We start from the raw sequence: 26,312 nt of genomic DNA, 5'->3' as shown, positions 1-26,312 counted from the left end.
GCTATTTATTTTCTTTAAATTATTTTAATAAGCAAAAAGCTTTCTTTTGAAAAGTGCGCCTCTTAAAAGCTTTCCTGTAGTTCACACAAAATTCCGTCAGATAGCGCTCTTTAGTTTAAATCGATAATCACTCATCGAAATCATTAAACAACAAGCCAATCGAAATCAGCGCTGTTATCGATCGATTTATTGGTATTTTCTTAATAACAATAGTTTGGTCTCACTTTTCGCGTAAACAAACAACGAAAAAAAATTGTTCCAATAAAATAATGAATATTGAAGTATATTAGATGTTTTTTTTAAACCAACGTGCAATTTGGCAACGTATATTTAAAAATAATGTTCTTGAAAGGAATAAAGTGAAAATTGTGAATTGTTATATGGTTTACTAGAGCATTCTCGAGTTAATCCCTGGAGAAAAACCCGTTTATCGACTTAGAACAGTGGGGGGTGGAGCGGTGGAGCAAGGGGCGCTTAAGGAGAAGAATGAGAAAGAGGTGGGGAGAGAGGAGAAACGATAACGAGAACGACGCCGAAAAAAGGTAGTTAACGAGTTGACAAGCCAAAAGCAACAATAACAAGCTGGAAAGAAGAGGAGCTGAAAGTAATTGGAAAGAACGAGAGGAAGAGGGCAAACGGGAAGGAAAGAACCTGGAACAGGTTACCCCTTCCAGCGTTCCACTGAAGAACTCAGAATCTGCATAAGGTTCGAATTCTTTGGTAAGAAAAGAGGGAAACCAAGCGAAGAATTCCCCAAGTTCGGATTTTTTGGTATGACAAGAAGGTATACCAACTTACGAAAGTCCCAAATTCGAATTCTTCTGGGAAGAAAAAGGAACTGAAATTGAAGATAACCCCAAGATTGAACCCAAAGTTTGAATTCTTCAGAACCAAAAGAGGAAACCAAAAGTTTGACTTATTGAAAAAGAAAATCGTAACTGCATGCCACGAATCCTTAAGTTCTGATTCTTGAGGAGAAAAGCTAGGAAACTGAAAGTTCAGATTCTTCGGGAAGAAAAGGAGGAAACCAATCGAAGAGACCCGAAGAAAAGATGCCTCCCTACATCATATACACCCTGGTGATGATCCTCCTGTATCCCCGAATTAGTAGAACCACATCCAGTGGTAGTCCCAGTGGTAGTCCCAGTGCCAGTGCCAGTTCCAGTTCCAGTTCCCCGCCAGAAATCCCCGCTTTCCGGCAGTGCGAAACCATTCGCATTGAAATGTGCCGAAAGATCGGCTATAACGAGACCTCCATGCCGAATCTCGTGGGTCACGAGATGCAAACGGATGTGGAGTACACGCTGCAGACTTTCGCCCCCCTAATAGAGTACGATTGCAGTTCGCAGTTGAAATTGTTCCTCTGCGCCGCGTATGTGCCCATGTGTACGCCCAAAGCACCCGTACACGCCATTGGGCCCTGCCGCAGTCTCTGTGAATCGGTGCGTATACGTTGCCATCCGGTTCTGCAGGGATTCGGCTTCCCTTGGCCACCGGCTTTGGATTGCGAGCGGTTTCCGCGGGAGAATAATCACGAAACCATGTGCATGGAGGGTCCTGGCGAAATGCATCAGCCGCAGGAGGATCAGGATCTTTATGGACTGCCGGGACAGGGTATGCCAGGTGGATTGGGTGGAAAACTGCCGCTGGATTGCTCGGGGCTGGCCAAATCCCATTTGTATGTGCGGCTGCCGAGATCGGGACGATGTGCCCCACTCTGTGAGGCTGACATACTGTTTACTCCAGCCGAGAAGCACCTGGCCGAGATCTGGGTCTCCACTTGGGCCTATGCCGCCCTGGGATTGGCCCTGGTGGCCACCGTTTGTCTGTTGGCCAGCGATGGCAGTCGTTTGGCCAGTGCCAAGTGGTCCAGACTGCTGTCACCGCTGATTTGGTGCCACAACATGGTCACCTTGGGTTGGGCAGTGCGCTTCGTGGTGGGAAGAACGGGCACCGCCTGTGGAACGGATCCCCAGGCCCCCAATGAATCCCTACTCACAGTGGATGGACTTTCCAATGCCTCCTGCGCCAGTGTCTTTCTCATGCGATACTACTTTGGGATGGCCGCCTGCGCCTGGTAAGAGTTCTAGGCTATGTAATGATATATAGATACTATAAATACCCTGAATATACCATTTCAAAAGGGTTTTTTGCTGTTTATAAACAATGCAGCTGATGCATTTGCAAAACTAATATTTACTTCAGCTAAATATTCAAATGGTTTAGATATTCACACATACTTTAACTGCCGCTGCATTTTTTTAGAACCAGCTTCATATATGTATTCCTAGACTAATTAAATAAAAAAAATATTTTAAGCATTTAAGTCAAATTCATTAAATTCCACAATTTGTAAGAGATAGTGTGAAATGTACTAAAACAGTGCCTATACGGTTTTAAGGGAAGAGATATAGTTATTTATTTATAAATTTATTAAAATTAGATAAATCCTATTACTAGTTACTTTCCATGAATTCAAATAATTTAGTCAAATAATTATATATTTTTATAACTGCAAGGTAGATAGATAGACTTATTTGCTTTCTTTTTCTGTTTAAATATATATATGTAGCCACAAACACTAGATTTGTATTTCCCCGTTTTTGGCATTAAATAGCTTATTAAAATTCTGTTTATTTTTTCAGGTGGGCTGTGCTCTGTTTGGGCTGGCACCGCGACATTCGTCGGCACAGTCCGGACTCCAAAGGCCATGTGGCCATTCCCTCGAACTTTGCGGGCAGTCCAGCGAAGAGAATCAATGCCAAGGCCAATGCCCAGCAGGATCTGTCGCAGAACAACTTTGTGTGCTTCGTGGCCTGGGGATTGCCCGCCTTCCAAACGGCCGCTGTGCTCGTGGCCCGTTTTGTGGATGCCGACGAGTTGCTGGGTGAGATTGGCCAAAGGTCCTGTAAATAATCCCATTATAATGCTTATACCAATCCTTTTTAGGCGCCTGTTTTGTGGGCAACCAGTCGGACAAGGCTCTGCAGATATTGGTGGCCACGCCAGTCTTTTGCTACTGGATCTTTGGCTCTATGAACCTGATATCCGGCTATCTGGTGCACTGTCGCACCAAGGAGATCTTGAGGAACAGCAATGCCCTGAGTTTGCAGCAGCAACTGCAGCAGCTGAGTGCCCACAGTAGTTCCGGAATAGGCATATTCCTTTTTATCTATGGACTGGCATGTGCTCTGCTCCTGCTGGCGGTCATTTACGAGTTTGCCAACATCGATGTTTGGCTGGGATCGGGTGAAACTAATACGCCATTGTGGCCCTTTTTGGTACGCGCCTTTATGGAGCTAATGTTGGGCATTTGCTGTTTCGCCTGGGTCCTCGGGCCCAGCATTTCCACTCTCTACAAGAGACAAGTGGGCAATGGAAAGATTGTGAAACAGTCGTCTGCAGCAGGAGGATCTGTCCATCTGGATGGGCACAGCAGCTCGCGGGGATCGCATGCCGCTTGTAACAGCACCGTGGTCTCCTACCATTCGGTGCGGCCTTCAATGGCCAGTGCTCCCCTGCCGCCGAGTCCCTACAAATTAAAGACATCACCGGGTGCCGGTTCCATATCGCTTAATCAGATGTCCAACTATTCGCTGGGCAGGAGCACGCATCACCATCATCATCAGCAGCAGCAGCGCCACTCGCCGCATCATCATCACCAGCAGCAGCAGCAGCACCATCACCACCATCATCACTCCTCATCCTCGCATCGCCTGTATTATCCACCGGGTAGCTATGCCTCCCAAAAGTACAGCCAGCATGGCAGCTACTATCCCCATTTGCAGCACTATGGCGATGAGACGCTACTCTAGGCGGGATTAATCACAATACCAGGGGAGGAGTAGCAGTCCCCTGATTCCAGTCAATGTTCCTGCGGCAGCTGATGTGCCAAAGTCAGTCTTGTACTATAACATAAAGTGATGGGTTTTGCTAGCTATAAAACGGACTTAGGTTTATGGTGTCTTAACTGCATGCCACACAAAATTCCAATTTAAGTTGCTCTGCCCGTAGAACACAATGAAATACTATCTATGTACTGTGTATATAACCCAGGAAATGTCCTCTTATTTAGTTTAGGCCTTTAACGAAAGGTCATAGATGACCTATCTAGCCAACCCCCACAACGAATTGTAATTGCCCTAGATGGGCCACATCCTATTTTCGTGTGTACTTAATGTTGCTCCTAATTAGTTGCCCCTTGCGTTGCCTTTTTTGCCGTTTTGGTGTAACCAAATCCAATAAGCACTCTTGCCTTTTAGACATTTACACTAATGTCGCCTGTGCGTACATATATAGCATTTTTTTATACTATTTCTTTTTTGTTTTTGAGAGAAACACGCAGCAACCAAATACTGTGATACGCATGTTCATGTCTTCGAAACCGGGGGCCAAAAACCTGGTTCCCACTTTGCTGTCTTCTTCTCCTGATCCCGAAACAAGTGTACTTAACAAATGAAAAACAAACGCAATTGCAATCCTAGCCGTAATGCCTAATTGTATTCAGTGTGCCATTAGCTTTAGGGACTAAACTGAGCAAGTCAAAAAAACAAAAGCGCCTTGAGAAATCCGTTTTTCGAAAAAACTTTATGGGATTGAATTTGTATAATATTCCTTGATATTTTTTTATCTAATTATCTTAAAGGAAATCGCTTTTTTAAGGGGTTTTCTGTCGGATTTAGATAGTTTTAACCATAGATTTTTTTTTAAAAACGGAAACAAGAACAAGGATTAATTTTTAACTGTCCAACTAAAACTTTTTACAACTATGGATCATACGAATCGTATAGATCCTAACTAACAGTATATGTATTTTTTATGTGTATTTTTTATTATTATATGTAACTTATTTGCTAGCGAATAAAGTGTCGAAAAGTTAAGATCTGTTTTGATTTCATTTGATTTGATTTGATTTGTTTCTTGTGTTTGGTTTACCAAGTAAAATAGAGTCTCCAAGTGTCGCCGTTACTCCATGAGCATTTTTCCGTCTTCGGGGCAAGAAAACCCACCCCACCCGTCGGGTTGGGTGTTTTTTTGCCTATTGCCGAGTGGGTGGCAAGGTCGCCTCACTGCGTGTTGGTCCGCACAAAACGATGGTCTCATTCTGGTTATTATTGGCCGAGGCCTGCGGTTGCCAATTGTCAAGGTCCTCGTCGCCGTTCTCCTTGGCCCTATGGTAGTTCTCCATTTCGCTGGCATACTTACTGCTGGTGATTCCCAGCAGGTGTGCCAGCCCACCGCCCACGTAGTCGATTCCGGCCAGGAATCGGTTGCCCATCCGACTGGCCTTGTACCGGAGGCGTGGTCCCAACGCCATTTCGCTCTGAAAAAGAGGTTAAGTGAGTCACGATGATGGTCAGTGGGTGGGAGCTATATGTAACCAGCGTCTTATCTTTAATTCCCAGGGCCCTACTTGTTTACTCAGAATGCTCGAAGTCATATTTCTTCATTGATATGCATTTTAATCATATTTATTAATATTATGCTGGTATCCTGCAAATTACTTTATTGTCATTATAATAACTAAAATGTTTTGAATATATATTTAACATTATCATGCTGTATATTCTTAATGAAAATAAGAATATTATAGGTATTACTTTTTTTCCTATTAAATTCGAGCGATTATAGTTCACATAAGTATATTTTATTTAAAAAATGTTTTAAGTTAAGATATGAATTATATATAATAATTTCTTATATCCAAATCCTTTTTTTTTAATAATTATTATTAACTATAAATACAAACAAAAAATGCCGACGCAAATTCTTGAGCTTTGTAAGGAATACTTCACCTTAAAAAACATTCCTTAGCTTGTACGAACTGTTTTCCAACTCAGATAGTTTTCAGACTACTCCCTTTCCACAACATTTAGGGGTTTTTAACGCCAATTCCCGGATAACCTACCTCGTTCAAATGGCCGTCGTAGCACTTGTCAGCTAATTCCCCATCCGCTTCGTCCTCGCTGGAAGATAACTCCTCCATAACCCCATCACTGAAGTACAGGATGCGTTTGTTGGACTGTAGTTCAAGGGCGGTCACATTGTCCGTTTCGGATGCACTTGCTCCAGAACCAGATCCTCTTGCTCCTCCTCCTCCTCTGCTTTTGGTTATTCCAATGCCGTCCCCCGACATGGTGTGTCTATATTTTCAGCCGATTAAGTACCGCTTCGATTGATTGACGATGACCGAATGTTTTGCGGTTTGAATTTCGTTTGAATCGCAGCCGCCGTTTTGGTCATGAAAAAACGGGTGCGGGTCGCCAAATACGAATACGGTGGGCTTTTGGGGGCCGAAATGTCCTTGGGTTGGGGGCCACCGGCGACTCACAAGCGGTGAGAATCGCGTGCCATTTGGCGTTTCGTTCGGCCAGGTGCAAATCAAATCAATAAACCAAAAGCAAAAGCCGCTTCCACTCACAACAACAACAAACACTAAACAAAACAAAGGTGCGGCAGTGTGACCAAATACCGACTAGCGGTTAAATGCCTAAGAATGGTCAGTGCAAGTTCTTAAACGATAGTATCGGTAGTAAACATTTATATATAAACATCTATAGCCCAAATTTCGTTACTATGCAATGGTATCGTTACTTATATTTTTGTTTTATTAAAAACAAAAGGTAAATTCTTAAACTAATTTAATTAGTTTTCATCATTTTATATTATTTAGGAGTTTATTTACTTTAAATTAACTATAAACACATTTCAATTTCATTTTTTTAAAGCAAGTTGTTAATTGATTACCGCATACGGATAAAATTGATTGCTTAAAATATTAGACCAACCAAATTGTCTAAAAATAACTTTACTTGTTGAGTAAATTGTTTCTCAAAACTAACAAATTGGTTTAAAATAAATAAAAATAATAATATATATAGAATTTTTCCTACAACTATCGCCTGCGTAAGCGATATATCGACGGTATTTGCTCTGGTCACACCGAACAGCTGTTTACGGCTTTCCCATTTGCGTCGTTTACAACAAATTACAAATCTTCCAAATCGCGGGAATCCGAGATTGCGCCCAATTATGGAGTCGCCCACCTCGCACCTGGTGGCCAAAGGTGAGTCCGAAAAAGTGCTACTCTCAAGCAGGATCGAGGTCACCAATGCGTGCTTAGATTTCCAGGTGACTGGCGTTTCGCGCAGTGGACGCGTACGCAAAAAGTCGTCGAAACTGTTAGATTTTGAATCGCCGGAGGAGATTGAGAAGCGAACAAGGCGCCAAAGTGGCGGAAGGCAACCGTCCAAGTATTCGGGGCGTGGCAGGCCATCGAATGCTCTGCGGGATCTGGAACTCGACCAGGAGATGCTCTTCGATGAGCCCAATATGTCGGAAGGCGAAGAATTCCATCCGGAAACGACAACAGCCGTGCCCATTCTGAACTCGGACGATGAACTGGACAACCTGGTGCAGGATCTCGTCGATGGTGTCCAAGCGGAAGCCACCAGCCTGGAATCGCCCGTCCGCCAGAGCCTCTACATGCGCGAGAAGGCCAACAAGAGGAAGGTCTTCAAGGACGGCAAGGTGGTCAACGCGAAGGTGCAGCGCAAGGACAAGGGCAAGCAGCGGTACACCGCCTACAGCCTGTGGGCCAGGGAGGCGCGGAAAAAAGACCTTCCGGATATGGGTAGGTTTGGGATATAGACTCGCCAGACATGGTGCTATTTTCATGGGCTTTAATATGCAATCACCCTACAAAAAATTATAAATGTCATTTTTCGTTCATAATTTCCAATTCTCCAGCGAATTCTTCAGGTCCTCATAGTCGTTTACTTGATTATTCATTTTTTTTTCATTTTTTCTAAACTAAAATAATAAAAAGCGAATTGTTCTGTAATTTAATGCTCCTCATCATCGTCTATTTAATGTTATATAAACGTTCTTATAAAAAAGCATTATAAACTTATTTCCACAAATGTTTTACCAAGACAATTATTACAATTGCATGTACAACATCTGGTGTACAAAATAAAAAATGCATACAATATTGTTATTCAGTTACAATTTCTAAAGGTGCATGAAAACTTCCTAAAACATGAATAATCAATCACCTTCACTTCAAAAATATCCTGGCCAAGCTTATATTAAAATGTCTGAATCTAGAGTACATTTCGAATTGGTTAGTTATACCTTCTAAGCACCCTTTGAATGACATTCAAACTGAGAAAACATTATTTTACAAATATATGTATATATATATGCAAGATTAGATCTGTTATTAACAATTGGAAATCTATTTCAGACTACACCAGTGCCACCAGACGTCTCAGCGAACTGTGGGCGAATGTGTCCAATCGGGACAAGAACGCCTGGCGGCGCAAGGCGAAGATCCAAGCGTCCAGGGCGAGATCGCGCGACAGATCCGGAGCGAATGGCACAACCCAGACGACGAGCAACGGCAGCACAGCATTGGCTTTGGATCCTCCGCAGCACGAGACGATCTTTCAGAATCGGGCGACAACGAGTCGCACTCGCAAATTGGCCGCCGATCGGCAGCAATCCTCTCTAGAAGCGGCGGCTGCGGCAGCGGCGGCAACCAGCTCCTCCACCCCAAGACGCAGCATTAACACACGAAGTGGCAGGTCACAGGCATCCACGAGTGCGGCGAAACAACAATCGCCGGGAGAGGCGGATGTAGGCAGCCGGATAGGGAGTCACCAGAAGCAAGAGGAGCCCCACAAAACCAGCATCGAGGTGATCGATGCGGCGGCACACCTGAAACTCTTGGGCGAAAGTCTCACGGTGATTGGCGAGCGGCTTAAGAAACACAATGGACATGTGGCTCTATCGGGAAGCTTGTCCGTGCTGCTCGACAGTTTGCTCTGCGCCATGGGGCCATTGCTCTGTATGACCACGCAGATACCGGGATTGGAGAACAAAGTTCAGCTTAGCAAAAACCTAGCCGACACCCTAGATAATATCGCCTACGTAATGCCGGGATTGTAAAGAGGTTTTCGGTACATCACTTTAACCCTATATAAATATGTGTATAACTTTACCAGGCAGCTGAGCTTCCAAAGTGGGGCTAGAAACGCCATCGGAACCAAGTGCTCCCTGATTTCACGGTATGCACCACTTTCGAGCGCATTATCTATATGTAAATTAAGCTTTAGCCATCAAGCAGAAAACAATTTATTTATAAATTATCCTTAGTCTTAAGCCACAGCATCTCGATTTTAAATAAGTAAAACTATCTATGCCAGATCTGAAGGTCTCCCTTCTGTTTTCTTCTATTGGCTTGTCATATGAAAAACTAAAAAATTGAATGAGAAAAACAATATTTAACGTATTTTTTTCTCTAAATATATGTACATATGAAAAGTTTATTGCTGATTGGTTCATTTCTTAATGATTCTTCACCGAAAATCGAACATATTTACTAGGGTTGTTTTCGGACTATTAATAACTACCCCAATGAAATCTATGCTCTAATCTTTAATCTCTAGTCTTTTCAAGTAAATGGATCGATAGATGGAGCGGAAAACCACAAAATCAGTGTCAATTCAACTCAACTATCGCTATAAAAAAATTCTTGAAAAATTTAATTTTCATATGGAAACCATAAATGTATAAACATATAAACATTAACACCCTATAAGCTGAATGGAATTCTGAATTTAAATTTAAATGCCCCTTGGTTTTTAAATGACTTTCGAACATTTTTTATAGTTTCCATTAAATTCAACATTTATAATTATGGCCATAAATTTATAAAACAAATTATTTGATTTCAAGAATATCAATTAATTTCTTTAGAAAGTGTTAAATTGGCCCGAAAACAAATTGTTAAATTCTTTTAAATATCTTGACTACAGCGAAATAACTTTAGATCAAATGTAAATACGTTCTCTTTAAAAAACAAAAAAAAATTAATTTCACTGCGAAAATAAAACATGACTTAAATGTATGACTATAAAAAAACTTTTATATGGAAAGATTTCAAGGTTACGAAAAGCCAAACTATTTAAGTAATTTGAATACTGCTTCAAAAACCAATGCTGAAATGATTTTTGAATATATGAACTATCGCAATCGATAGATATCGGCACGTCTGTTACGGTATCGAAGCGAGCGACTGCCATCGCTAGTTTGGGCTCCCACAAAATTGCTTTTCGCACTAAAAACCGCCCCAAATTGTGTACAATTTCCACAGAACCGGGATTAGTAGGACAGATCCCCTCAAGAAATTGCCATGTTGAGACCCCAGCCATCGATGCCTTTGCCACAACCGCCGGGAAAGCGGAAGAAGCCCGCGGAATTGCAATTAACCTGCGAATGGCGCGGTTGCCAGGAGATTTGCACGGGCGAATGGAACCTCAATAGTCACATAGCCGAGCATCTGGAGCAGTATGCCCGGGAGCAGGATAGTCGGGAGGATGGCGACCACAAGGAGCACCAGTGCACATGGAGCTCCTGCGACTTCATTACTTCCAATCTAGTGGAATTCGAACGGCACTCGTATTACCACGGCTACTACCTGCACCTCCTGCTGCAGGGCAAACTGGAGTGCGATCTGCATCCGGAAATCCCCACCTGCACTGCTCCTCCGCGCCTGATGGACAAGTTGCCTGTCCTTGGCCAGAATTTTCGCTGTGGATGGACGGATTGCGAACGGGAGTTCGTTTCCATCGTCGAGTTCCAAGATCACATTGTCAAGCACGCCCTCTTCGAGTACGACATCCAAAAGACGCCGGAGGACGAGCGGCCCAAGACCATGTGCAACTGGACGATGTGCCACAAGCACATGGCAACAAGTACCGCCTCATCGAGCACATAAGCACCCACTCTAACAAGAAGCAGGTGGCCTGCTTCCACTGCGGGGAACTGTTCCGTACCAAGACCACGCTCTTCGATCACCTGAGACGCCAGCCCGAGAACAACAGTGAGTACCCCCAAAGGTTCCTGGATTGACATGGTCATTTGATCCTTTTGCTGTTCAAGTTCCATTCACTTAGACAGTGGTCCTCCCTTTTTAAGACCTGGAAACCATTGCTTTGGCAGAGTTCCATTCGTGTAGGCCTCCAGTTTCTTGATATATGCAACAGAACTTCTTGAGTGTTTAATTTATTTAGGGCCCCCCAATTATTACTAAATCCTTAACTCCTTTTTTAGCATAGTAAGTTATAATTTTTATTATTTATAGATATTTAAAAAAATTCTATTAGGACGTGATTCTTTTATTTATTGAAGAATTGTTTGGAACTGCTATTAGTCACAGATTAAGTGCAGTTAAGTATAGGTATAAAAAAAAATCTTAACTAAGAATTGTCTCTATATAAAATCATTCTAACATTGATTTTTCCAAGCTATAGATAATTGTAACTTTGCAATCACAAATTAAACCACAATAGTGAAGTGACCATCTCATAAGGGTGAATTATAAGTTAATTTCCTTAATGATTGTTGCAAGCAGCCCTTATTAATGTACATATATCAAATATTGTCTGAAATGTGTGTATTAATAATTAGGATGTGCAACCCCTATCGTAAAATACACATTTCTTTGCCCAAGAAGCTGAAACTATTTTTTAAGTATTATATTTATTTAACGAATCAAAATCTGTGAATTCCCGTCTGCAGCGAACAGCTTTCAGTGCGCGCAGTGCTTCAAGTTCTTTGCCACCAAGAAGCTGCTGAAGAGCCACGTGGTGCGGCATGTGAACTGCTACAAGTGCACCATGTGCGACATGACCTGCAGCTCGGCCAGCTCGCTGACCACCCACATCCGCTACCGCCACCTCAAGGACAAGCCACTGAAGTGCAGCGAGTGCGACACGCGCTGCGTCCGGGAATCGGACCTGGCCAAGCACGTCCAGATCGTCCACTCGAAGACGGTGCACCAGTGCGAGCATCCCGACTGCCACTACTCCGTGCGCACCTACACGCAGATGCGAAGGGTGAGTCACTAACCAACTGAACGCCTTGATCCCCTACTTGTAAGAGGTGGAGGGGCTGCATAAGTCAGTATAGAATTAAAACTATTAGATTGGACCGACTATTGAAACCACTAAGAAAGTAGAGGCTTCATATGATATATAAATGTACATATAACATTCAACATAACATGATTTTAAGAATCATGTAAATGTTTGTACTATACCTACTATATGACATTTAATAACATCATAAGGGTATTTTAAAGGCAATAATATTATATGACTTTAATAAATCAATCGTTTTGATTCAGTTTTATATTAAATGAAAAGTAAAACAAATTATACTTAGCTGAACAAAATATACATGATTGCTTTTAAAAAATCGCTAAAAAATCATCATTAAACAAGAAAGGAAGCAAACTTCGGCAAGCCGAAGTTCATATACCCTTGCAGCTATTTCAAAAACTAAATACTCTTGAAAACGTTCAAATTTTGCGTGTATGTCTAAAAACATTGAAGCTATTATGATTTGCAGCTTAATTTTGAAGGAGAGCTATATGCTATAGTCGTCCGATTTTGTTGAAATTGAAACCGTAATCCTGAAATATTTAACCATTTCTATATCTCGAAGAACTAAAAAAAATTAAAAAAACAACAAAGTTATAATTTTTTTTTTGTATTTTTCCGTTTGTTCTTATGGGAGCTATATGCTATAGTCGTCCGATTTTGATGAAATTTAAACCGTAATTCTGAAATATTTAACCATTACTATATCTCGAAGAACTTAAAAAAAAAAAAAAAAAAACAGCAAAGTTATAATTTTTTTTATTTATTTTTATGATTGTTCCTATGGGAGCTATAAGCTATAGTCGTCCGATTTAGATGAAATATATATATATATACTTTATAGGGTCGGAGATGTCTTCTTCACTGCGTTGCAAACTTCTGACTGAAATTATAATACCCTCTGCAAGGGTATAAAAAGATGTACAAATGCATTTGAACAGTGGAAGGATTTATCTAGCTTGTTCTGTTATTTAAAGTAAAAAATAATAGAACTATTTTTTTTTTTTTGAGCACATACAGCCGTATAAACAAACGCCACTTAAACCCCTGATTTCCTTACAGCATTTCTTAGAGGTTCACGGCAATAATCCCATCCTCTACGCCTGCCACTGCTGCGAACGCTTCTTCAAAAGCGGCAAATCCCTGTCCGCTCACCTGATCAAAAAGCACGGCTTCCGGCTGCCATCGGGACACAAAAGATTCACCTACCGGGTGGACGAGAACGGATTCTATCGCCTGGAGACGACGCGCATCGAAAGCTTGGAGGTTACGCAGCAGATACTGTCGCCGCAGGTGAATGTCTCGCTGGAGATCGATCTGAAACCGGGCACAGGGACCTGTTACGAGATCGTGGATCCCACAAACACCGAATTCGAGCGCATCATCGTCTCGAATGATCCGCACGAGGCGCAGCTGATGGGCGAAGTGATCATCTCGCTGCCCAGCTTAACGGAGGAGCTGTGAGGAATGGAGGTGGACGGAACCAACGGCAGCTAGCAGCCAATACTTCTGATCTCGTGTGCCCACTTACTATTAAGCACTAGCAGTAAGACTTAAGTAGAAAGTAGAAAAATGCGGCGACATGTCATAAGGCCCTTGAGCATAATGTCCATGACAAGATCAATCATAGTATCTAAGGTCAAGGGGTAACACCACTTTAAGTAATACGAAAAGTCGATCGCCCTAATATATTCAACTTCAGGTTCATAATTGCATCTATTGGAAACCGAATTTTTATAGAAAGTTAGTTTTATATTTTGTTTTTAGTCATTTTGTTATGTTTTGTTCGTCTGATTTACAAATTAACTAAAAATTTTACATTTCAAGCTGTTTTTTTTTAGGTTAATGAAAGTCTTTTTTTTTATACAATTTCTGAAAAAATTCAGTTTGTTTTCAAAGCCTTAGATTGGTGTTTCCCCTTAACTCAAAACTTCCATGGACCTTATTTACAATATCTATTAGGTCATAAGGCCCAAAATCCTTATCGCCCAGAACTTTGTAGTTGTGTTCTCTACCATTTAAAGGCAATGCAATTTACATACGAATGTAAAACCCATAAACATTTTCAATGTTTAAGGATGCTACAATCAAGCCTTACGTGGGTTAGTAAAAATATTTAAAAATTAAAAGTAAAAAACGACTTATATAAAAGGTGGGCGCTATGTCGTCACTGCGAAATGCATTGATTCTGTACAATCATATCCCAAAACCATTGTTTTAGATTCTATGTGCGTGCCTGCTCCTGTGTGTGAAATGTTTGTGCGTGGTTTCATTATCCATCCCAGGATCGTGATCCATTTATCATTTAGTCCTAAGCGATTTGACAGTTTCCAGTAGCAACTTTATTGTTTAAGGTGTATAGCAAATAAAAAAACAAACCAAGCTCTAAAAAAAGCGGTCTGTTGTATTTAAATTTTACATTTTGGGCAAACGAAACTCGTGGAGAAATAAAAATATAAGGAGCAATGCATTATTTTTTTAGTCATTTATAATGTAAGCGATAGGGGTTATTAGTTTTCCTAATAGAAGCTCTTATGGAAATTAGTTCGCAATTTTAAATTAAACTATAGTTTGATTGTGATTGTAAGGAAAAGTTTAGCATCATTCAAATTGTTAGATCCATGAATCGCAATATGAAAATTCAAAAGTAGTTGTTACTAAGGTTTCTTTGTTTAAAACACCTTAATTTGTTTTACTTTCTAATCGAAGACATATTACTTGTTATTTTGCCTGTTTGAGGAAAACTTTTTAAGGTCCAGAAGGGAATGTATTGTAACCAGTTTGGGTTATTAAAAATATATTTAGTCTTAATCAGGGACATAATTATACATCATGCATTGCTGAAGGCCACGGGTAACAAAACTAGAAAAAAAATTCTTTAAATAGTTGCGTTTGGAATAAAAATTTAGTTTATAAGATGAAAATTATTTCACCTAGTTTGGCAGTAACAACAAGACGCGGGAGCACTTACATCTAGAACAGGGATTCCAGATAGGTGCCTCCCTTTTCTAAGGTAGGTGATACTCCTTTTCACTCCAGATCTATGTGTCTAGATTAATTTTACCCAACCTGAGGGTAAGTAAAGCTCTAAGCACTATTTGCACTTTTTCTTAGGCTATATTTCCACTACTTTTCGGCCATTTGTGAGGTTAGCTTCCTCTGCACTCGAAAAAAATAAACACATGGTGGTGAGTACGATTTTTAAAAGATTTTTTGTTGTTTAATTCTGGGATGCTTAGACTCGCTCTCAAGTAACTTCGACATATAAGGTTTAACTATATGTTCGCACCGGAAAAAAAATGAAAACACTTTCGCGTTCGAAATCCTTCTCCGATGCCGGATTCCTCGTCAGATTCGATCCGTTTACTTGGCGTGGGTCTGGGCCTTCCTCAGCTGGGTGAGGATGTTGGACAGCTCCTCACGCTTCCTCTTGGCACGGATGTGGGTGCCCAGGCGGCGCTTGAGGAACTTCAGGGCCCTCTTGTCCTTGGACACCTTCAGCAACTCCATGGTGCGCTTCTCGTAGGGAGCATGGCCCACCACTTCGCGCACCAGATCGCGCATGAACTTGGTGTGACGGGTTTGGATCTACAGTTGGATGAAAGATAGTTGGGTGTTACACTATCCATGTAAACAAAGGCCGGGATAAACAAAGTGTTCCGCCGGGCAAAACTTACGTTCTTCAAGCGAGATCCACGCAGACCCTTGACCTTCTTGTCGCCGGTATACTTGACATTCCTGATCTTGGTGGTCTTGTGGCCCTTGTTCAGACCAATTGCCAGCTCGTAGCGCACAGCCATCTTCACTGTGGGAAAATTTATATTTATTGAAATGTTTTTTAAATTTGCTTTGCTCTGTTGTTTTATGCGCTAAATGCAAACGATTGGGTTTCTTAGCCCCTTTGGTTTATAATTTAACTGTGTGGCACACACTCAACACATAAAACAAAAAGATGCTCGGAAATTTCACGGAATAACACACACACCTCAGTTGCTGTTAAAAAGTGGAAAGAGCGAAAAAAAATTGCGACGGAAACAATATGGCAGCTGGAGATGGACGTTTAACGCGATAGTATCGATAGAGTATAGCAGACTTGCCAGATGGCGCATGGAAAATTCAGCGAACTAAGAAATTATGTATAATTATGGATTGAACGCTTTTAAAAGAAATTCCTCAAATTGGCCTTGTATCCATGTACTTTGCTTATCCATATTTTTAAACATCCATATATTATTATATTAAGACCGAAGGTAAAATGCTGCTCCCTAAAATTGATTTATTTATACCATGTAGGGGTTTAAGTTCTTACGAACCATATTTAAGGAGATGTCATCTGACGAACTATGTATGTTTTTATAACAATCTGCCAGCGAGCATGTAATTTAGCCGCGATAAAAGAACAATGGGTGATTTCCTTTCAGAATATTTTCTTAATCTTTTTATGTATTCTTTAATTAATATTGAAATTTGCAGTAAGTAAAAAATTTCTTATTTTGGAATTTTTCTATACAATTATATTTATTGATTTGATATCAACATCTTTTTTAAATATCACCGAAAGAAGCTTATATAGCTGAAAAAAATATGTTTTTATAATTTGAATCAATAAATACTATTTATTAAACAGTTAACAGCTTAACAAGTTGCATTTAAAATAGTGAAAATTGGAGATAAGTGAGTGAAAAAGAATACCCTCTTAAAGATGAAGTTAAAGATGATTAACACTAAAAAAATACAAAATAAACCTATCCCCATTTTTAACGTTAACCTTACAAAATGTTTTAAAAAATTAAAATATCATGTTTGCTGCTCTAAGAATTTTCATGAAAATGTTTTCTTTTCTGATACTAAATGTTTTTTGAAGTTTTTTATAGTTGAACAGAGAAAAATAAATTATTTTTTCAGCAATTCAATTTGCAGCAACCCCTGGTTTGCTGAACTGCTGTAATTTCATCCAATTGAATTTACACATTTACCAACACTTTTCCATCAGTCATGGGGCAACGCTGCTCCAGCAGCTGCCACTTTCTTACCAATCGATAGCTATCGATTCGCGGTATCAACCCTGCCCGTGCATGTGTTGCCATTCGATCCGATGACCAACTCCGCACACGTTTTACGGCTTTGTGCAAACAATTCTGGTGCAATCTAGACAAGAAGTGTTTCTGGAGTGCGCGGCGCGTTTAATTGAGCAATTTGGGTATTGCGTATTGAAACTTTGCAGACAGGCTGCAGCCCCAATTGCCGAATTTGAATAGGGATGGCAACTCTGCCACACGCCGGCCATGTTATTGTGATTTGTAAAAGGTGGAACGTAGACACGTGTTTAATTCGTGCAGCTCTCTAACGTTTGAGAAAGCCGAGAAAATCGCCAGTAAATAACGCAATAGACTACCTAAGCACGCGAGTGACGCTACATATAATCAAAAACACCCACTAATAGTGTGCAAAATAAGTTATCCAAGCGGTTGCAAGAGGTAAGAAATCGGAGCACGCGGAACATAACCTAGTACAAATAGTGCGTTGTGTGTGAATTTGCCAAAACAGTGAGATGAAAAATGGTGTCATGTGGGGAATTCTACGGTTTTGTTCGTTTGTTTTTCCCTAGAGGTATATTTGTAGTCCCCTCTCTCCTTTTCTCCTTCTTTCCGTCTTATTTTTTTTAGTTTTGTTTAGTGTACTGGTCTGTCTTTGTTGTTGTTGCTCCGGCAAAGTGACAGTGGGTGGCAAAGGGAAAAATTTGGAGTTCAAATCAACGATTACACAATGCCATTTCACACACACACACGCAGAGAACATACATAAGTATGCTTGTGTTCCCTAACAGCTTTCACTGTTAATTTTCGGCATTTTATTTTTGCTAGAAAGAGAGCCAAAAAGGAGCAGCCACTCCCACAATATATATGTATCAGACATATATCCCCAATTATACAATCTCCGCCCATTTTCAGCCACCATATGATCGGAAACCACGTTGCCAAGATTAAAAAATGTGGACTTTTTCGGCTAGCTGGCAATTGTTGTTGCACCTGGCTTGTTGTTGTTTTGATGCCCTCTTTTGGTCGCTCTCTTTCGCTCTTGGAGTTTAAATGGGAATATCAATTTTTGGCTGTTGCTTCATATCCCCTTCTTCTTCTTTCGGCCACATGGAAATTCGAGTTTCGAGCAACAACAATGCAAGTTCAAAGTCACATCTAACAGAAACGCACAAAAACATGCCTAAACATGTTTGTTTGCATGCCAAGACACGCACGCACACACATTAATATGCATGTGTAAACAAGCTTACAGTATCAAAAAAGTAAACACGAGGAAATTCAAAGTTTGAATACCCTACCATTTAAAAACAAAGGTTCAATAGCTACATTTACTTATTTACTTACTATAAACAATTAAAAAGCAAAAACAAAATGTTGGTAACTTGTTTGGTTCTTTTTAAGGAAGTCTAACGAATAATAATTTTGGTTATTATAATTCTTATAAACAACTTTCCAGCAATATGCTGTAGTGATCTGATTTGATTATTTATCCCATGAGTACAAATTTAATTTCAAATGCATTTCTTAAAAAAAAGAAAACTTATGCAATTTTTTTCTGATAAATAATTAAACGGAATAGACTTTTTTTAATCAATATTACATGTTTATTTACATATGTATGTATTAATGTAAGTATACATATGTACATATGTTATATAAATTAATAAAAAAAAGTGTCACATGCACATCAATTTCACCCAGTTGCAAACATTTAACCAAAATTTATACACTCTACCAAGGAATGGTATGTGTATATCAATTTCTGAAAAAGTTCCCGTCACCCGTTTTTTTTTTTTGATTAGGAAACGCCACAGCTGTCTGGCCGATTGCCCTTCAATGGGCATTTTATAAATTTTATAGCACCACATTAAAGCCCCTTCCCCTCTTGCGCCCCACTCAAACCCCCTTTTGCCACCCGCCGATCTGTCACTGTTTGTTGTTTGGCGATTGGGCTTATCAATTTGTCCACTGTGCGGCCGAGGACCTTTGGGCCCTAACGAAGTGACGAAATCAATGAAGGGGAATCTCAGTACTGTGGATCGAACCAAATTTTGCGAACAAAAATGGAGTGAAGAAACATCCATGTATTTTATTGTTAAAGATGTAATTTAAATTTAATTCAATTATTCGTGTTTTAAAAGATGTAAATTTAAAAATTTTAATACATTTTATTAAAAATTAAGATTAATAACTATTAGGAAAGATTAACAAACTTTTATTTAATTGAAAAATAATTTGAAATTTAAATGTTAACAAAAAAGAAATATGCTTTTATAATTAAAGTTTCTCCAGGAAACCCAAGAAAATTCAAAAAAATGTTATAAAATATTTATTTTAAACTTAAATACAATCACTGTTTTTTATGACTAGCTTATTTTAGGCCCACTATTCAGAAATATTGACAAAATTTGAATGTGCATTTCCGACGAATTTGAATGGATTACAAATAACGGATTTCGGATTTCTTTGTTTTAATGAGCGCTCTTTCTCTCTCTATCTCTCTCCTCCCACTGGGAGGCGCATACATACATATGTGTGTAGGTGGAAAGGGGCGCTAAAAAAAACTTTTGCCACCACGCATCCCCTCTTTTTTGCGGCTAAGAAGAGGAAGAAAAGCGGATGGAGCGAAGAGCTGAGAATCTCAGCCGAAAAAAAAAATAAAAAAAAGAACGAACAAATGGCAATTAGAAGGCGGGCAATGTAGTTTCCCTTCTTATATCGAGCAGTCGATATCTCGAATCTCTCGAACAATTTCGCCGGCATTTCGAAACCGAACCAAAAACCCGAAAAAAGAAAAAAAAAAAAACAAACAAAAACAAAAACAATAGCACCACACAGACTCCAAAAAAAAAACCCGCAACGAATTGATGCCATAAAACGACAAAAAAATACAAACGAAAATCGGAAGAAACTACGAACCAGTTTTATACCTTATAGTGAATTGGTGATATCAAATAGTGATATTATATATTTAGTGAAAAGGTGAAGAATTTCTGGCAAAGTTTTGTTTTCGTAACTTTTAGTTTTGTTTTGTAATGATTTCGTAACATTTGCCGTAAACGTAACGGTTTGTTCTCGCTCTCTTTCGCTTTCTTGTTGTTTTGGCGCACGCGCTCTTTCTACCGATCTTGCCCTCTCTCTCTCTATATCTTCGAATCGCTCTCTCTCACTCTCTCTCGTTGCGTTTTTCCCTTCCGCGTGGCATTCAAAAATTGCTTTTACACCTTATACACTCGCGGCATTTCTTGTTGTTGCCTATATTTACGTATTTATTTATTGCTATAAATACGCAAAAGTTCAGAAAGGAAAAAGCCAAAATCAAATACTTAGACGCAAACTACACACGCGCACGCAGACTTATGCAAACGAGCACATGCATTCGGGTCTCGTGATTCCCAAAATGAATTGAAAACCTTTTTTTAGGTTTTTTAAATAATTAATTTTGGCTTTTATTTTGAATAAATGGTCATTAGTGTTTTGCGTTTCAGAAGAATCTATTTATTAATTTATACTCTCAAAATATGTTACTCAGTAACATTCTTTTTATTTTTTTTTACAATTTTTACAATTAATGGTATTTCTGGGAAGAGTTTTTAAAAATATTAAAATTTGTAATTAAAATTTGTCTTCATTCAATATATAAAACTATTTAAAAATCCATTTTCTTACGTCCTCATTAGTTTTTTTTTTAACAATCAGATAAAATAACTGATAAAACATGTTTAAATTGTTGAAAATAAAATTTAAATCAAGTCATTTCAGTACTTTAGAAATTGTTCAACAAAAATACAATTCTGTATACTTTCCTTATCGTTTGTCATGTCAAGCATTTTAAATAATTATATACGACGCTACCTGCTTCGTAAATTGTTGTCTGATAAGGATTGTTAAATATTTGCTGAGAGCAAATACAATAAAAAAAAAAAAAACAAATTACCATTTGTTGTGCAGTATATTTTTCAATCTTTGTAAGAGAAAATTTGTAATTGTATTGCAAATTTAGTGATTAGCAAAGATGCTCATAAAAGTATACATTGGCCATACCATAAATATTTAATTTTGGTATAAATTAGCCTATTAATGTATATACATGTAATATCCATTTATTGACATTATTTTAATGTTTTAAAAGCGCAAAAAAACTTAGAAAATAAAATAACTTAAAACAAAGGAGCTTAAAAATGTCTTCAAAAGTAATCTTAATAAGCCTTGTGTTTAGAATTACTAGGAATTGTATTTAGTTTGACATTTGGGGATGTAACACAAACTTCGTAAAATGAACACAGAAAGTCATTGAAAAATATTAAAAACGCTCCAACTAACTGCGGTTCTCTACCATTTCAGATCATCCAATATTCAGCGAAAATGGTATCCGGTCGTCCTCTACTCTATCTGTCACTGCCCGGTGTAGCATTTATACTCGGCGTCTTTTGGTTTCGGCGTAGAAATAAAAATCGTTTAGACAAGCCCGATGACGAGGACACATCGGCCATTGGCAAGGACTCGTCGATTGAGCCCTCTGTGCAGGCGCGCAAGGCCAATGGAGTCCTGCAGAACGGCAAATTGCCGCAGCAGCAGGCCAGCAAGTCTATGAACATCAATGGAACCATAGCTAATGGAAACGGAAGTGGCAGTGGCAGTGGCATTGGCAGTAATAGCGGAAGTGGTAGTGATGAGAAGGATAGTCCCACTACCATGTTGTACGGCAAATCGGCACCTATCAAAATTCAAAGCAATGGCCGCACTTCAAATGCAAAACATCAGCAGCAAATTGACTCCGAGATGCTCAAGTCAAAAATTCAAGATGCTGAGCACAAGAAACTTTGTTCAATAGATGAAGATTTCGAGAATCTATCGTCGCCACGTGATTTACCCGATTCGGTTAACACTCGCGTGTCCTTTTACAATCGTAAAGCGAGCCAAAAGACGGTGGAACCGGTGGTGATCAAGGCCACGCGTACACCCAAGATATCGCCGGAGAACTCCTTTCTGGAGACCAATTATACCACCAAGGAGTGTGAGCAGAACAATAACTGTGAGCCCAAGGAGGAGGGACAGAAGGAGGCCAAACAAGAGTCTTCCCAGGAGGCCAAAGATCAGGAGCAGGATCAGGATCAGGATCAGGAAACAGAGCAGCAGACGGAGCTGAAGGAGGACGTTGTGGATAGTAATGGTAACCAGAAGCGTAACGTGGATGCGGCCAGCCCTTCGCTGAGCATTTGCAGCGTTCAATCGGGCGATTCCGGCAAGGGATCCAGTTTGCCCCGCTCGGAGGCAACACGCGTTAAGACCAGCTACGAGTTCCTCTTTCCGATCAGCCTGATTGGTCAACTGTACGGCCGCAAGCGGGCGTTTATCAACCAAATCAAGGCCAAGACTCTGGCCAGCGTGTCCCTCAGCAAGAATCCCTACTCGGGCAAGGTGCGCATCTGCACGATTGAGGGAACGGAGAGCGAAATTGATGCCGCATTGGCCATGATCCGTCAACGTTTGCCGACCAAGCGCTATCCCAACTTTACCATGCAACGCATCCACTTTGCGCTTCCGCAGACCATAGTTCCTCTTTCGACCGAAAGCCTCTACAATCTTCAAGTGAGTGATGGTGTGACGATGACAATGGTGACGACGATGCCGCCGACACGACATGGTTAAGGCTGATTTGCCAGCTTATTTGATTTGATGATTTATACGATAGTATTCCTTCCGTTGAATACGCAGAGAGTAAATGTATTTCTCTAAGTGGTGCCTACCACTGTTCCTGTCGTGTCGGCGCAATCGGAAAGTTTAGATTTCGAGTCCCCCATCCATGATATGCTTTGCATCATATATCTCTAATGCCTTGGCTACTAACTCCTCCCCCGCAGCTGAAACTGATCGAGGGCATCAACAACGATGTGGTGGTGAGTGCGGTGCTGTCCGGGTCGCATGTGTTCATCCAGCACCCGCTGCATCCCTCACATCCATCGCTGCCCATGCTGCAGAAGCATTTGTACGATAGCTACTCCACCATGGAGTCACCGCTGCTGCCCAGCTTGGAGATCAGTGCCGTGTGCGTGATACCCATCAATGGGGTGTGGTATCGCGTGCAGATCGTGGACACGGATCCCGAGGACGAGGAGCGTTGCCTGGTCAAGTTCCTCGACTTTGGTGGCTACATGAATGTCGGCTTCAGCACACTGCGCCAAATCCGCACCGATTTCATGAGCTTGCCCTTCCAGGCCACCGAGTGCATCCTGTCCAACATTGAGCCCATCGGTAAGTGCAGCCTAAAACCCATTATTTCTACTGTATAATCATTATATTCCCTTGTAACTCCCAGATGAGACCTGGTCCATCGAGGCGGCCGAAATCCTCAACCATCTTACCAAAGGCATTGTCTTGCAAGCACAAGTCGCCGGCTACAATAGTCACAACTTACCAGAAATCTATTTATTCGCTTCTCTAGGTCCCAATGTGAGTATTATCCACCGATCAGAGGGAGATGGCGTGCTTATATAGAGGGAGATAGTTGATTACAGCACGTGGCATAATGATAAAGTTGTTTCAAGTCTTATGCTCTGTTAATAATTATGTTTACGGAGATTTTTTTGAAAGTTTTAGTTTATTTTGTATGTCCCTTTTAATTTGCCTGCCCAAGAGTATTTTCCTTACTTTCGTATACAAATTTACGTTTCATTTAAAGTTAAGTTAGTTCAATACTATAACATTTATTTACACATTTTAACAGCATTGATAACCACAAAACTGAACATAAACAAATTTTTATTTAAATTGATTATTATTTCAGTTTCAAATCAGTTGTTTAAGATAATTTTAGAAATGCCTGAACATTTTAAATACCTAATATGCAAAAAATTTGTTTTGTTTGTTTTTTTTTTATTTCTGATCTAACATTCATTTTTTTAAAATTGTTTGCAAAATTGAATTAATCATTAAAGGGCCAAAATTTCACAATAGTTTTTTTAGAATACCAGTTGAAAAGATCTGTTTAAGTTGACTAATGCATTTGCCAAAACAAACACCTCGGCATTTACACCTATTTTTAAACGCCAATTTTCTAACTCTTTTCTGTTTAATTGCAGAATGTAATCTTTATCAATAAGGAACTGGTCGCCAGAAACCTCGCGAAGTGGGTGGAGATGCGTGACTAACAGCCTTAGTGAACAACTCAACTAGTAACCAAGAACTAAATGAAAACTAAAAGCAAACTTAAACAACAATCACTCAAACCCAAATCAAGCAACTTGGCAGTGCAACAAAGGAAAGCTTGAGTCATGTGCAACAGGCTCCCAAAAGAGCTGTGGCGAAATCGGATCACGGATTGCGGATGCGGCTTTTGCAAATAACATGTAGCACACAGGATATAGCAAATTGCAGATTCCACAAGAACTGCCAAACGCAGAGGCCCCCTTAACAAAAACGTTCGTTAAGTTGTAGAATGCGACTGAGCCTATAGAGAGCCCCTAATCATTACATACAAAACAAGAACGCCCACACGCAAAATACACACACGCATATATGAATAAGAGCACCTAACACCTCACTAACCCAAAAACAACATACACATTATGCAACAAGGCAAACGTTTCTTAGTTGACAGCCCAGGATTGGATACCAAAATGGGGGGAAAATCACCTAGGTTATGATTTGTGACTACATGGCACCAGCGGGCGGGCGAACATCCTATGGATCGGCTAGAACTGTCGGATTTGAGAACGAACCGCTTAAGATATTATCATACTCAGTTTATAAGTAGGCATTACTAGCTAGTGTAAATAGTTTTTATAAATTTAACAAAAGGCAAAAACAAAAATACACTAAAATAAATTTAACTAAAATATCAAGCGTTCATCAGATATAAAGAAGGAGAAAACAAACTTAAATTAGTCTTGGCAAGAATGAAGAAAAACCTGATATATTTTTTAAATTTTCTGTTGCTATTTTGCTGAGATTTGTAAATATTTATAATAGGCCTTTCTTTGCTATATCTGAAGGATCATTTTATATATTTACAAGCATAACATAACTTTTGTTCAATTTTTAATTCATACTGAAACTACTCAAACCGCGAAAAGTACAAGAACACTTTGTACGGCTGAAAGTATGATGGAGATGATGGAGTTAGGGAAGAAAGGAAATTAGAAGAGAAACAACCCCTCACCTCACACTAACACCCGCACTAAAGCCGCAGAATGCCTAACAAAAAAAAAATATTTAAAAAAACAAAAAAAACAACGTTACAAATTCTAAATATCTATATATGCGTGTGTGCCATTGTTAGTCAACAAACAAACATAAAACAAAACAAACAAAAAAAAAACAGAAAAACCTATTTAGCAGAACGAAATGGATACTTGTTCCCATTGTAAATAAAATCCATTTGGACAGACAAAGAAATGCAAAAAAACAATAAGTGTTGCTACCAAAACTAGCCTATTGAAAAAAGGAGCGAAAACCTTTAACAGCCTTTCTTTCTAAATTCTTTTGTATATGCAAGAAACACTCTCTTAAAACGATAAAAACAAGGAAAATTGTTGCAAACAAAAATCGCTTACAGTTACCAGTTCTGGATATCTAGCCTAGCAGCAATTTTAGGTATAATTGTTTTAAGTGCAGCACATCCACAATACAACACAACACACCAATAACACACTAACCAACCAACCAACCAACCAACCATGTTAAACATATTTATTTGTTGAGAAAAAAATAGTTTTATTTCAAATGTATTTTACATTGAGAATAGATCGGCAGCAACGGAAACAATACATAAATCAATATTGAAAGAAAAATCACAATTCAGCTTAAATAGTCGTCGTCATTGTTTCTCATTGTCGTCATCGTCATAAATAAATAATTTAGTTAATATAACGTACAAGTGATGATCCACACATATATCAATTATGTCAACATGAAAGACTTGGCGTGTTATTTTTCTTCTACGGTAGTTTACTATTATTATTATCGCTATCATTATATATCATTCATATTATTATTATTGCACTTTTTTTTTGATACTTGTTTATAGATCTTTCGTGTGTAATTACTTTACGCCTTATTTGCTAATTTAAAGTAATCCATTCTTATTGTTATCTTAAAACATTATTGACTTGATCAAAACTTTTGGAGGGACCAAGGAGGTATTTGGCGAATCGGGGAGTCCCCCAATTTCGCCCCCTCCCGCTGCCTTCCACACTGTAGTGCAAATTCGTTTAATGGATCCTTGTTTTATTGTCGCCTTTGAAAACTTTATTAAAAAGATAACTTCATTGTAGCCTATGGAACGCAACTTATATTATTGGTTACTTTTAAACGAAACATTATT

At 39.5% G+C, this 26,312-nt stretch overlaps 6 protein-coding genes across 7 annotated transcripts; 4 read left to right on the top strand and 2 right to left on the bottom strand.

The window, feature by feature from the left end:
* Positions 1-229: 229 nt before the first annotated feature.
* Positions 230-4,690, top strand: LOC128260701 (frizzled-4). The gene is made up of 3 exons (XM_052993891.1): positions 230-2,077; positions 2,646-2,887; positions 2,950-4,690. The coding sequence occupies exons 1-3, from the start codon at positions 1,053-1,055 to the stop codon at positions 3,813-3,815; spliced, it is 2,133 nt and encodes a 710-aa protein (XP_052849851.1). The 5' UTR covers positions 230-1,052; the 3' UTR covers positions 3,816-4,690.
* Positions 4,691-4,808: 118 nt separating this feature from the next.
* Positions 4,809-6,470, bottom strand: LOC128260705 (uncharacterized). The gene is made up of 2 exons (XM_052993897.1): positions 5,909-6,470; positions 4,809-5,323 (listed from the first exon to the last, which is right to left on the bottom strand). The coding sequence occupies exons 1-2, from the start codon at positions 6,134-6,136 to the stop codon at positions 5,039-5,041; spliced, it is 513 nt and encodes a 170-aa protein (XP_052849857.1). The 5' UTR covers positions 6,137-6,470; the 3' UTR covers positions 4,809-5,038.
* A 472-nt stretch (positions 6,471-6,942) lies between these two features.
* On the top strand, positions 6,943-9,332 carry LOC128260704 (FACT complex subunit SSRP1). The gene is made up of 3 exons (XM_052993896.1): positions 6,943-7,066; positions 7,124-7,633; positions 8,249-9,332. The coding sequence occupies exons 1-3, from the start codon at positions 7,033-7,035 to the stop codon at positions 8,950-8,952; spliced, it is 1,248 nt and encodes a 415-aa protein (XP_052849856.1). The 5' UTR covers positions 6,943-7,032; the 3' UTR covers positions 8,953-9,332.
* Positions 9,333-10,073: 741 nt separating this feature from the next.
* Positions 10,074-15,019, top strand: LOC128260703 (histone H4 transcription factor). The gene is given in 4 exon segments (XM_052993894.1): positions 10,074-10,748; positions 10,751-10,888; positions 11,587-11,903; positions 13,011-15,019. Coding segments are annotated over 4 exon segments (1,407 nt in total). The 5' UTR covers positions 10,074-10,198; the 3' UTR covers positions 13,413-15,019.
* Positions 15,020-15,141: 122 nt separating this feature from the next.
* On the bottom strand, positions 15,142-16,029 carry LOC128260706 (60S ribosomal protein L36). The gene is made up of 3 exons (XM_052993898.1): positions 15,934-16,029; positions 15,626-15,753; positions 15,142-15,536 (listed from the first exon to the last, which is right to left on the bottom strand). Exons 2-3 carry the CDS (start codon positions 15,746-15,748, stop codon positions 15,312-15,314), a joined length of 348 nt encoding a protein of 115 aa, XP_052849858.1. The 5' UTR covers positions 15,749-15,753; positions 15,934-16,029; the 3' UTR covers positions 15,142-15,311.
* A 987-nt stretch (positions 16,030-17,016) lies between these two features.
* LOC128260702 (A-kinase anchor protein 1, mitochondrial) lies at positions 17,017-25,222 on the top strand. 2 transcript variants are annotated; one of them, XM_052993892.1, is made up of 5 exons: positions 17,017-17,425; positions 21,332-22,579; positions 22,852-23,242; positions 23,307-23,440; positions 24,070-25,222. In XM_052993892.1, the coding sequence occupies exons 2-5, from the start codon at positions 21,353-21,355 to the stop codon at positions 24,136-24,138; spliced, it is 1,821 nt and encodes a 606-aa protein (XP_052849852.1). In that variant the 5' UTR covers positions 17,017-17,425; positions 21,332-21,352; the 3' UTR covers positions 24,139-25,222. The 2 variants fall into 2 exon arrangements, with proteins under 2 accessions (XP_052849852.1, XP_052849853.1); XM_052993893.1 differs by lacking the exon at positions 17,017-17,425 and adding an exon at positions 19,689-19,969.
* The last annotated feature ends 1,090 nt before the right edge of the window (positions 25,223-26,312 follow it).

The sequence above is a fragment of the Drosophila gunungcola genome (genome assembly GCF_025200985.1).
Source record: "Drosophila gunungcola strain Sukarami chromosome X unlocalized genomic scaffold, Dgunungcola_SK_2 000036F, whole genome shotgun sequence".
Taxonomy (NCBI): Eukaryota; Metazoa; Arthropoda; class Insecta; order Diptera; family Drosophilidae; genus Drosophila; species Drosophila gunungcola.
This window is presented reverse-complemented; position numbering and strand designations above follow the sequence as displayed.